This window comes from Urocitellus parryii, chromosome 6 (assembly GCF_045843805.1).
Source record: "Urocitellus parryii isolate mUroPar1 chromosome 6, mUroPar1.hap1, whole genome shotgun sequence".
Taxonomy (NCBI): Eukaryota; Metazoa; Chordata; class Mammalia; order Rodentia; family Sciuridae; genus Urocitellus; species Urocitellus parryii.
The window spans coordinates 96,796,403-96,809,817 of NC_135536.1; the positions used below are offsets into that span (position 1 = coordinate 96,796,403).

At 33.7% G+C, this 13,415-nt stretch overlaps 1 protein-coding gene across 2 annotated transcripts in view; it reads right to left on the minus strand.

Moving 5' to 3' along the window:
- Positions 1-1,924: 1,924 nt before the first annotated feature.
- Positions 1,925-13,415, minus strand: part of Sppl2a (signal peptide peptidase like 2A) — a 48,418-nt gene continuing 36,927 nt past the window's right edge. For both annotated transcript variants that reach the window (XM_026391963.2, XM_077799655.1), the window contains 2 exons: positions 11,653-11,813; positions 1,925-5,451 (listed from right to left, as the gene is read on the minus strand). In XM_026391963.2, coding sequence (XP_026247748.1) covers positions 5,377-5,451; positions 11,653-11,813 — 236 coding nt within the window. In that variant the 3' untranslated portion in view covers positions 1,925-5,376. The remainder of the gene's footprint in view (positions 5,452-11,652; positions 11,814-13,415) is intronic.

Genomic DNA, 13,415 nt, shown 5'->3' on the forward strand with positions numbered 1-13,415 from the left:
GTTCCAGATAAAATCAGTCTGTGCAATCCAAGATGATCAAAGTTGCCTTCAGATTGTTGGCACATTATTTAATCTTATTGTAATTATAAATTTTCACACCTCTGTGTTTCACTTAGACCCTCAGAGTATGACATATGCAATAAGGATTTAGAAATCTGATATAATCCAACTGTCAATCAAGAGCTAGGAGGTGGTACTCAAGTGGGACCCTCTGGAAATTTCCTCTCCTACTCTAAAATAACTGAGTTCACAAAGAAGTGAGTTGTTGATTCTTTAGATGATCCATTTCTCCCTTGAGAGTGCCCCTGCCCTTCTCTCTTCTACTAAACTTTCCTACACCTTCACTACACCTCAGGTCTCCCTTGAAATCTCGTGAAGACACAAGAGCCAAAAGCAAAACACAACTTTGTGTTAATATGAATAATCCAGCAGATAGCATGAACACCAATTAAAAGTAGAATGACTAATATTTTGTATAATCATTTGTATTTTGAATGTTTAATAAAGTATGTAATAGCAAATGCAGAACATACAAGATTATACAGGAGAAAGAAGTCTCCTTCTCATCCCTGTGCCCAGCCATCTTATAATTTCACTCCCTAGATACAGTTCCTCTGTATCTTTGCAGATAGATGGGTCTGTGGGATGAAATAAAGTTCCTTTGCATCAGGGCATGCAGGGAAATAAAGGACTTTCTCATCATGCCATCAAGATAAACCATAGACACATATTTAGGCCAATCTCATCTAGGAATATAGCTCAGTGGTAGGTAGAATGCTTGCCTGGCATGGGTGAGGCCCTGGATTTGATACCAAGTTTAAAAAAAAAAAAGGCAATACAATCGCAATAAGGAATTTGGTAATTTGTGGAAACACATTTGCAAAGCTGCAAACACCAGGAATATTCCTCATAATTGATTAATACTTCCTTTAAAAAAGAAAAAAGTCTATACATATATTAGTAAATATTTATTAAGTGCTAGTATGTAACAATATAAATTCCCACCACCCTCAGATTGTGGATTTTAAGGGTAGTTTGTTAGACCTAAGTAAACACACTATTTTGTAAGAGTTGTTATATGTAAACACTATCTAGTAAACTTTTGGTTCATTTTCAATTATTTTTCACTACATAAAATAAAACAAATTCAGTTTTTATTTTAAAATAGAATTTATTAAATACTATAGTGAATTCCATACATTAAAAATGTTTTTCTTGTCAGTATTGGCACATGATGAATAATTTTAAGGTACTGGTAAATTAACACTTCAAAAAATCTTAAACTTGAAATCATGTTCCATTAGAAAATAAAGCCTAGTAGTGTTATAAAAGTATTGACACTTACATATCAAAGTGTAAAAAAAATTTGAGTGCTTAATAAAGTATATACTAGCAAATAAAGTATATAATAGCAAACCACATTACTTTTTCATAAGGTTCTCATTTCAGCAAAATACAACAGAAGGTTAAACAATAGGCAAAAGCCAACTAATTTACATTGACTTGTCTGCCTTACTGGGAAATATTGCAATGTAAGTGGATGAACTATAGATATTTTAAAAATAAGTATATTTCAAAGGAATAGAAAAGCTGTTTACAATACTTTTTGTTTAATCAAAGTACCACATGATGACATTAAATATTCTGCTTTATTTTAGTTGTACCTTATTTGCCACTAAGGTACAACTAAAATAATTTACCCCCCAATGAACATTTTCATATATAAAGGCTGTCCTTAGTATAGAAACACTAAACATGTTAATTTATATTTCCAGTCTTTGCTATATTAAGGCCTATATATTACTGTCAATTTTTTTTACCTTAAAAATTCAGTGATCAAACACAATACTCATATTTCAAAGGTTGAATAATTTGACTCAGATCTTTTGAAATTCACAGAGTATTTTTCTTCCAGGAAGCATAAAGTGATTTATAGTCAGCATTTTATTTGCATTACCCTCATATAACCCCCTTTAGAATTATCTTCTAAGGTAAACAGGGCACTGAAAATGAATTTTTTGAACTGTAAAATTGATCATTTATCATCATCTTGAATAAATTCAACTTTTAATCTTACCAATGGAAAACTATAAAGCCTCTTTAAACCAGTACCTCCCACTAGTCTGAAATATAATTCTTATGTTTCTGAAATTTCATTTGACTATCAGGCTAAAATTGGAGGCCAAACTTAATAAATTAGTTCAAATATTTTTTAGTTAAATATAAAAATATTTTTCGGTTATATTTAATGCAGAAATTGAAAGAATGAAGAAAATTGGAAAATTCCTTTATATTTATTATAAATGTATCATTCACCAAAATCTCTATAGACATGTAACTCAAATATACAAATGACAATAGAAAAGGGGCCCAAATTCTATCAAAAGGGTAATAAACCGCAGTCTCTTACAAGGAATTGTTGATGTAAAAAAAAATCTACAAGCTAGAAGGAAATAAAATATATTAGGATACCAACAAGGTCTTTCCTCATAAGCCTATTTATTTTTGCTGACTTAAACTGATAGAAAAATAATCCGTCTCACAATCTGAGATAACTTGAGTTCCATTTGATAAGTCACAAAAATGTTCATAGGGACTTTCTAGCAGTAAAATTTTTTACAGTAAACATTAATAAGTATAACATATCTTGTTGTTTAGACACGTTTGGAAAAACCCAGCATCTCTTCCTCTTAAAAGTTATTGGTGGTAGGAGAACACAAGAAGAAATGATAGAACTTTTTAAAGACAAATTTTCATCTTCCCTATGCTTTGTTCATTTTGATTCCCAAAATAAAATATTCCTATATGTTGTCTAAATAACTATTTTGAACTAGTTTGCCAGGGAGACAGTTTAAGTTCAATAAAAAGTTGACATTGAGGGTGGAGAGACTCCAAAAATTTTACTTTTCTCTTTTCTTTGTGTTAGTGGAAACTGAACCCAGGGGTCCTCTACCTTTACATCCCCAGCCCTTTTAATTTTTTATTTTGAGAAAGGGTCTTATTAAGTTGCCCAGGTTGGCTTCAAAACTGCAATCCTCCTGCCTCATCCTCTTGAACAGCTGGGATTACAGGCATCTGCACTGACTTTTTCCTTATTTCTATTTAGTAAGACTTCTTCCTTTTGGTTGTAGTACTGGAGGTCCAACCCAGGGCTTTGTATATGTTAGGCCAGTGCTCTACCAGGCCCATAAATAAGCTTTTTTGTTGTTGTTTAAAAAGCTTTTATTTTTTAAGTTAATATGTGCATTACCGAAAAAATAAATAAGCTTTTAATAGGTAACTAGAACAAGATTTTACTTCCTTAATAAATAATGATTACGTAAGTTTTGTATCCAATAAGTCAGATTTTTTTTTTTTTTTTTTTTTTTAAAGAGAGAGTGAGAGAGGAGAGAGAGAGAGAGAATTTTTAATATTTATGTTTTAGTTCTCGGCAGACACAACATCTTTGTTGGTATGTGGTGCTGAGGATCGAACCCGGGCCGCACGCATGCCAGGCGAGCGCGCTACCGCTGAGCCACATCCCCAGCCCGAATAAGTCAGATTTTATATTTCAGTTAATGTTTTCCTGGAGTAAAATTAGATTAAGAAATTAAAATATTAGTTACTAGTTAATGAAATCAAATTATTTCAAGCAATTGTCTTACCTCAATGTAGTTTTTTTTAAAAAGCATTTTTTTTCATAGTATATAGTTGAGGCTTTTGAATATCATAAAGTTTGGATAATTTTGCTTAAAAAGCTGTATTTTGGTAAATATTTTATTGACATTATAAATGAAAATACAATGGGAGTTTTAAAATGCCACTTAATTTGTTCTTCTCTTTATCAAATGTGCCAAATAAATTAGATTCCTTTGAAAAAATCCAAACTTGATATAAAACAAAGGCAAAATTAAGATCAATTCTTACTTATAAATTGTCATAATAAGAGGACTCATAACTGTATTAAGTAGAAAGAAGAGTTGACTATAAATGGAGTTTCTCTATTTTCAATTTACTAAGCAAAAGTTAACAAATAAAAGCATCTAATGCTAAATTTAACGCAAACATCAAAGGTCTGATCCATTTTGAAAGACATTAATTTTATCTTTTAATAAGTTAAATTGGTCTTAGAATGAGAGAATAGATTTCTTCACTTTTTTTTTTAATGTGAAAGGATTTTGCTATGCTGTCCAGGCTGGTCTCAAATACTCCTCTTTCCCCAGTCTCCTGAGCATCTAGGACTACAGGTGTGTGCCATCATGCCTGGCTTCTGTTCACATATTTTGTGTATTATTTCACAGAAATGCAAAATCCTGTTGCTTTTGCAATCACTTGTCATTTAGAAATTTCTTAGAGAAAATAAAAGAAAATGGAAAAACAATGTGCATTTTCCAGGAAAATGTTCAAAGCCCCACCTGAGATTTTACAAAGAATGAGAAAAAAGATTTTTCCAAGTTGGAAGTTACAGAGTGAATAACTAGTTCAACCCACTCATTTTGTAGGTGGAAAAACTGAGATACAAAAGTACACTTGTACTTGTATGCTTCCAAGGTTAATAGTTGTTATTTATGGGGAAAAGTGAAAATTAGAAAAAAGGTAACAGGGAAGGGAAAGGATGTTACACATACTGAGCCACATATATTAATATATAATTGGATCAGAATTTTTTTTTTAATGATCAAACCTTAACAGCAGCAAAACCAAATTTCAAAGATCAGAAATACCAACTACATCTTCAAATAATGGTGTACTACTACAAACTAGACTTCAGTTTTTGTGTCCTTTAAATAACTTCTGTTTCTCTATATCTGGAAAAATATTCTAACACACATTGCAGTCTGAAGTAATTTAGTTTCTCAAGTTTAAAAAAAAGGGTTGTAATTTTTTAAAAAAGTATAAAAATGTTTATATTTATTCCCAAATAATATATTTCTAAACTTGGTATGATATGAGGTCCAAATTTTCACTGTTATTTGCCTTCTTGCATGGTCTTAAATACTTTATTTTATACAGGAGATAAAATATGTCTAATCCTTTAACAAAAAATCTTGCTTTGATAGTTACACTTTGATCTATCATTAGAGTTGAAAGAAATACATTTCAGTAAGGAAAATACAGGGATTAATCAAGATTTTTTTTAGAAAAATATACTGTATACAATACATCTTAGAAATTACACAGACCATATACTTTTATTTAATTCGAAGGCACAACTTTAACATAATTAAAAGTAAATGCATTTTAATTATCTATGAAATAATTGTATCAGCTCATAAAAATATATATTTGCAAACACATCATTGAAAATGCTTTTGGATTGTCAATTCAGGAATTGAATTAAAAAGTCAAACTCTTATTTGTAGAAAATCAATAACATTATTGCAGGTCCATATAATATTATTGTTGGGCAATCTGTTCATCAGTAGTTGCTGAGTTTTCTTCATTTGTTGAACAGTCCAGATGGTCCATCATCTAGGCATGAATAAATAAAAGCTGTCAGAAAATGAAAACTTTTAACTTGCCTCCTATATTCAATAATTCAACAAAAGGATTCCTAGTTTCTATAAAAGACACAGTGGGAATATACAGAGGGCTCCATGGAACTAACATTCCTTTTGTAATACTGTTCTGGTTCAATATCCATGCTCATAAGGAGATGGTTAGGGTAATAACAAATTTTTCAGGAAGCCTAAACATGTGACTCAGTGCCAATTTGATAACTGTTTTCTTTGGACCTTCTATTACTTTCATTTTGCAACGTGAATACTGCCCTTCATGGCAATGAAAATTCCACCACAAAAGGAAGATATTTCTGATGCTTATTCTAGGACATAATTCCACTTTATCTACCCATATAAGTGGAAAATCTAAAACTAGATCCAGATGTCACTGTGAGAATACCTACTGGCTCTGGGACAGTGTAATCTTATTGACACCTTGAACTGATCTTAAGATAATTTAAGAATGATACATGGAATTTTTGAAACATTATATAACAAAAATTTCTACTAAAAAACAAACTTGCAGGCACTTAAAGGTCAAATGATACTTGCAAACAAAACCAAGACTATGTTTGCTATATAGACTATTTTAAAAGTATTACCTTTAAGCTTTTCTCAGTTGGTCTTTTCAGCTCTGCCCATATTCCCATAAAAATCGTTTTATATTTGGGAATAAAGGAGAAGAAATTGCTTAACATTTTCAGCAATTTTTACCCTGTTCTTAAGATAAAACTACTTAAAAATAGAAAAAAAGTATTTATTGTCTTTGGGCTGGAGATGAAACTCAATAGTAGAGCATTTTCCTAGTATGCATAAGGGCCTGGATTTGATCCCCCACCACATCAACATTAAAAAAAAAAAAAAATCTTTGTTTTTCGTGAAGATCCTCGAAGACTTTTAGGCTAATGATTAAATTTTAGTAATGTGATACACTATTTTTGTAAACTGGTTCTAAAAGCTTTAGAACACTAAGTTTTTTTTTGAAAAGTAAGAAATGGGGGTTTTCTAAATGGGGGTTTTGGATTTGCCAAATAAACAGAATACAACATGAGCTGAGGCTTTCAGTGACAATGTCTCAACCAATGGAGAAAACTTAAAAAGCCCAGACCTGTCAATTCTCTGGGTCATATCAAGTCCCCAGTCAGTTCTGTGGTCCTTATTTGCCAAAGATGCCCCCCGCACCTCCAGATTAATTTAGTTACATGTACACAGGAATTATAGGGAAGAAGGGGGAATAAAGAAATTGGGATGTAGCTCAGTAGGAAAGCACTTGCCCATTATGCATGAAGTCCTGTTTCCCATTCCCAGTATCACAAAAACAAACAAACAAAAAATTAAATACAATAAAAAGTTTGGAATTATAATACCGTAGTTCAGAGTTATTTATTCTCTTACATATTTCCAGGTTTGTGGTGTTTAAAAATAAATAAATAAAAGCCAAATTAAGACAGGTAACACGTATTAAGCACTTCACTATTTGAAATATAAGATGAAACTGCTAAATAGTTAATATTTTTTAAATTCTTTTCATTGTCAATAGACCTTTATTTTATTTATTTATATGCACTGCTGAGAGCTGAATCCAGTGCCTCACACATGCTATGCAAGCTTTGACCCAAGCCCATGAACAGTTCATTTTAGTCACAATTTAAATGAAGAAAGGAAAGGAGAAACATGTGAGATATATTTATATATATATATCCCTTGGGAGAGAAAACTGAAGCAGCACTGAAAGTATGAATGGTGGTAAAAGTCTTTCTTCCACAAGACCTGCTTACTCTCACAACCATCCCTAAAGAAATAAGGGCTTCCATATTCTATGTTATAAAATGTCTCTTCTTCCTAATCCCCAGGTACCTCACCAGCATTAAAATCTTACCACTAAATATAGAAACATGAAGTAAAACACTTTTCAAAGTCAATTTCTTGAGAAGTAAGCATATCTATCCCCTATTCACCTTTCTTTATTGAATTTCCAATAAAACCAGTGTAGAAACAAATAGCAAACTTAAAGTAAGCTTTTAGTAACACATCAACATAGATAATAAAGTTAACTGGCAAAAATGGTATAAATTTTCATAATATTTATAAATAGGCAATTTGTAGTTTGGAAAGTGTCCCTTGAAATTGTGTCAGTTAACCTGGCACTTTCTGATAGCTCTACTTACTTAGAATTGAACCAATCTCCAGAAACAGTCTAACAAAACTCACTGAAGTAGGTAACTGGAGTTGTTGATCCTCAAGCAGAGTCATTCTAAGTATCTCTGTACTCTGACTTTTCAGTTACAGCTTGTGACTTCTAAAAATAAGTAAAGTACTAATGACATTTAACAGAGACAAACTCACTATTTCTTAGACATCAATAAACTGAAAACTTACTATCTACCCAGAGTAGAATAGCCCACCGGAAGTTATATAAATCTAACTTCACTGATTTAATATTAGAAATAAAGAAACAAAAATCCCCTAAGATGGTTCCTCTTAATTGTTCTACATATATCAAAATAATTATGACTCTGCTTGATTTTTCTCTTTAGAGAAAAATACATTTATTTACCTTAATTAGAACTAAGGCTTTGAGTAAAATGGAACCAATAGAACTGAGTCCTGTAGTTCTTGAACCACTTCAGAAAAGGGTCAAAAGAAATATAGTATAACTAGCTTTGGGCTGTAGAAAAAAATAGTTAATATTTCCAAATCAGCATTATTTTAATGATAACCCTATAGAAACATTACTTCTTCTGATGTGAGAAATTCACAGAAAAGGCTGACTGTCCTGTTTTCCTCTCCCTCTCTATTCTCATTCACTCTCTGTGAATGCCAATGACATTGTCACATTTCTGTCTGCATCCAGGTCTGTCTCCTGCCCATCAGACCCATTTATTCAACTGACTGTTCTTTCTTTCTTTCTTTCTTTCTGGTGAGTCTATAAGTACTCTGAAATGTCCAACACTGAATTCACCTCCAGCACTTAACATGTTCAATATTGAATTCATCATCTTCTTCCCCAAATCTGTTCTGTCGTCCATTCTTTCAACTCTACTTCCTATGCCTCTCCTCATACTGAATCTATCACCAGACACCAATAATTTTGCCTCCAAATTTCTCTTGACATTGTTGACTTTACTTTAATGTGGGTTACAAGACTCTACAGACTCTCACCCTTGCTTCCTTCTCCAGATGTCACCTCCTGTAGCTCCCCTAACCTCCCTCAACATTATAGCCATCCTGAACTTCAGTTTCTAGCATGTGCCATATTCTCTCCCCTCCAAGCCATTGAAGATTTGGTTCCTTCAAGTTGAACACATGACTCAGCCTTAAAGTTTCAACATAAATTTAACATTCTTTAGAAAACTTTCCCCAAATTGCCTGTGCCCCTGTCCTGACAATACTGGATGTGTTGTCCCAACTCCTTATGAAGTAAACTTCGTTTAAAATGAGAAATGAATTTTGAGACTGACATGAGCCATTCATAGTTAACAGTCCTAAGGTTTTTCACATAAAAAAATATTCTAACATGCAGATATGCCTAAATAACATTGATAGAGCATTCATTTCAGGTTAAATGGGTCAAGATTGGCCTTTCTTTAAAATTCCTAGAACAAAACCTTGACACCACAATGTTATGTTTAAGGTTTTTTCTTTAGGGACGTTCCTGATAGTCCAGTAAAGTCTGTTTGCATTGAAATTAAGAAGTGTTGAGAAACTCTTATCTACTGAGGTCAGGACCATCGCACTGAACCCTTAGTGAAGGCACTTAGTGGAGCAGTTACCTCTGCTTTGCCCTATCACAGCAAACTTCCCTCCTCCATCCATCCTTATGCCTGTGTATCAGTGGTCTCATGAACAAAATGAGAGAAATTCTGAGTGGCTGAAATTCTATCAATAAACAGTTCAAAGTTCATGTCCATCTTGTGGTTGGTCTATAGTGTCATTTGTACTGTTATTTAACAAGAGATAGTTAACACAGGCTATTATAATCGGAAAAAGCACTGGTTTAGAATTCTTCTGGTTAAATCTTGTAATTTCTTTTGAGATTTGGATAAATAATACCTGTGCTGCTTACCTCACAGTGCTGTTGTCTCAATTTATATTAAACTACTTAGAATATGTTTATGGCCACAAGGTTCTTGACTAAGCTAGTAAAATAACTTTTAATTTTTCCATGAAGATGACACCCACACAGTTTTTTTTTTGAGTGTGTGCTAAGGATTAAATCCAGTAACTCACACATACTAAGCAAGAACAGATTTTTTATTTTTAAAGATTTAAAAAGAAAAAATAAAAGTATATCCTGCAATACATATTCTACTACTAATCTTTGAATGCCACATCCCCCCAAAGAACCTCTTAGCCTTTATTTATTTATTTATTTGTTTATTTATTTATTTATGACAGGATCTCACTGTGTTGCCCAGGCTGGCCTTGAACTGGGCTCAAGTGATCTTCCTGCTTCAGCCTCTTGAGTAGCTGGAACTGCTGGTGTGCATGAGAATACCCTGCTCTTTTTTTTTCCTTTTCCCTGGTAAAAAAGAATCATTGGTATTGACAGAAAAATCATTAGCAGTGTCTGGGATTGAAGCCAGGGCACTTTACTACTCAGCTACAATCGCCAACTCTTTCTATTTTTTACTTTAAGACAGAGTCTCCCTAAGTTGCTCAGGCTGGCCTCAATCTTGCAATCTTCCTGCCTCAGCCTCCTGAGTCTCTGGAATTATAGGTGTTACTGCATCCAGCCTAGCTATAGAATACTATAAGTAGTTTTATATTTCTTTATTTAATAAATGTTTATTGAGCATATCTATGAGATAGGAATAAGTTATAAAAAGCCTATTCTCATGGCTCCTTGAAAATCAAAATCTTGCCTGACATGGTGGCACATGCTTGTAACCCCAGCAGCTCTGGAGGCTAAGGTAGGAGGATCATAAATTCAAAAACCAGCCTCAGCAACTTAGTGAGACTCTCTCAAAATAAAAAAAAATACAAAGGGCGAGGATGTCGCTCAGTGGTTAAGCACCCCTGGATTCAATCCCTGGTACCAAAAAGAAAAAAAAAAAAAGAAAGAAAGGAAGAAAATCAAAGTCTAGTAGGGAATGCAGTAGTCACTAACAATAAAATGTGATAAATTTATTGGTAATGGTAGGTGCCATGGAATCTAGAAATGGGACATCTAGTGCTTGTGAATTCAGGACAGGGGCACAGGCAATTTGGGGAAAGTTTTCTAAAGAATGTTAAATTTATGTTGAAACTTTAAGGCTGAGTCATGTGTTCAACTTGAAGGAACCAAATCTTCAATGGCTTGGAGGGGAGAGAATATGGCACATGCTAGAAACTGAAGTTCAGGATGGCTATAATGTTGAGGGAGGTTAGGGGAGCTACAGGAGGTGACATCTGGAGAAGGAAGCAAGGGTGAGAGTCTGTAGAGTCTTGTAACCCACATTAAAGTAAAGTCAACAATGTCAAGAGAAATTTGGAGGCAAAATTATTGGTGTCTGGTGATAGATTCAGTATGAGGAGAGGCATAGGAAGTAGAGTTGAAAGAATGGACGACAGAACAGATTTGGGGAAGAAGATGATGAATTCAATATTGAACATGTTAAGTGCTGGAGGTGAATTCAGTGTTGGACATTTCAGAGTACTTATAGACTCACCAGAAAGAAAGAAAGAAAGAACAGTCAGTTGAATAAATGGGTCTGATGGGCAGGAGACAGACCTGGATGCAGACAGAAATGTGACAATGTCATTGGCATTCACAGTGAATGAGTGAGAATAGAGAGGGAGAGGAAAACACTTAAGAACTGTGACCAAGAAGTTTCTGCCATTAGGGGCACTACTGATTAACTATGAGGTAAAATAAGACAAGGAAGACAATATGGGGATATTTTGATTAGGGTTGACACAAAATCTTTGTTCAATTTAGAATTTGAACTTGGGGCTGTTAGTGAGAGCAACATCTACTATCTTATAGAATTATGTATGTTTCTTGTTATTTTCATCACTGGCCATCTTGTTTTCTTTGATGCCTCCCACGGTTTGATGGTAATTTTGTCTTGAGTCACCCACCAGGTTTTTGGCATTAGATTGCAATGAAAGGTAAGAACTGATGTTGCAGCAGGTAGACATATATATTCTTCCAGCCAAACTCAGAGAATTATTAAGTATAAGCACATACCTGGTAGCTGCTACCATTCCAGAATTTTTTCATTTCCTTACGTCTCCAAGCAACAATTGAGGCAGTAATAAGTGTGCAAGGTACTAAATAGAGAAGAGCAGGTTGCCCCCTTTTCATCAGTGTCAGAACAACAAATGTAAGTATCATACCAACAGCATAGGCTGCAAGAAGAATATCAAGCATTAGTTATTTCTACATGCTACCAAAGGTAGATTTCCTCCATTATAGTTCTTCAAATATTTTTGAGAACACTTTTGTAATGACTTCCTATCATAATTTCACTGTTTTCCTAGATAGTAATGAGCAGAGACAGTCTATAGAACTTTTGAAAAATTTAAAATTGGAAGAATATAATAACTTAAGAAAAAGTACCAATTGTTTCTCGTTATTAAGAATGTTGAGTTGTTTACATTTTAAATAACTCAATCTGTACCTATAGGAAGCAAGGGTTGCTTTGAAAAAAATTTTCCTAATACTAAATACATATTTCCTAGGCTTCTTTAATAAGCACACACCAAACATTATGTGAAATTTTCATAACGATTCATGGTTTCCTTATGAACATAAGTTCTCGGACTATTAGAGCTGGAAGGACCTTTGCAGACAGTTTAGTTACTCATTTTAAAAATGAGGAAATGGAGGATAAGGGAAGTGGTGCAGGTTGCTCAGATTTATGGCAGAAGTGATAAAGCCTCGGGGCCGGGCTCCAGGGGTAGAGTGCTTGCCTAGCACATGCGAGGTCCTGGGTTTGATCCTCAGCACCACATAAAAATAAATAAAATAAAGGTATTGCGTCCAATTACAACTAAAAAATAATTAAAAAAAAAAGAATTGATAAAGTCTCCTATAATCTGTCTCAATGTGTTCTTTTTTTTTTTTTAAAGAGTGAGAGAGAGGGAGAGAGAGAGAGAATTTTAATATTTATTTTTTAGTATTTGGCGGACACAACATCTTTGTTTGTATGTGGTGCTGAGGATCGAACCCGGGCTGTGAGCATGCCAGGCAAGCGTGCTACCACTTGAGCCACATCCCCAGCCCCCTCAATGTGTTCTTTAGCCTGTCATGGTCATTAGTACTGAAATCTAACCCATTAATGTCTTTAAGATACCATAATTAGGGGCTGGGGATGTGGCTCAAACGGTAGCGCTCGCCTGGCATGCGTGCGGCCCGGGTTCGATCCTCAGCACCACATACAAAACAAAGACGTTGTGTCCGCCAAAAACTAAAGAATAAATATTGTAATTCTCTCTCGCTCTCTCTCTCTCTTTAAAAAAAAAAAAAAAAAAAGAGTACCATAATTAATGACTGCAGACCAGCTTTCTTATTCCTGTATATTCTTTTCTTTATCTCTAACTTAGGTGTTCTTTCTTGTCAGGATACTAATTCTTAGCAACATCCTTGTCTAGTACTAATATATATTTTTAAAAAAATAAATGATAAAGTATTTTGGAGGGGAGAGTAGAATCTTTATTATTCATTTATTTATTTTTAATGTGGTGCTGAGGATCGAACCCAGTACCTCTCACATGTGAGGCAAGTGCTCTATCACTGAGCTACAGCCCCAGCCCACTATATTAATATACATTTTTAGTTTACTGGATTTAATTCCACTGTAGACTTGAAAACTTTGCTAGAACAGCATCTAACTGGCTCTGGTGCATGTCATTTACTTAAGCATAAAGCGCTTTGGTGTGTGAACTTTAAGATATTCATTTGATATGTTAAGAAATAGTAGGGTATATTTTGGCTTACTTTCTTTTATT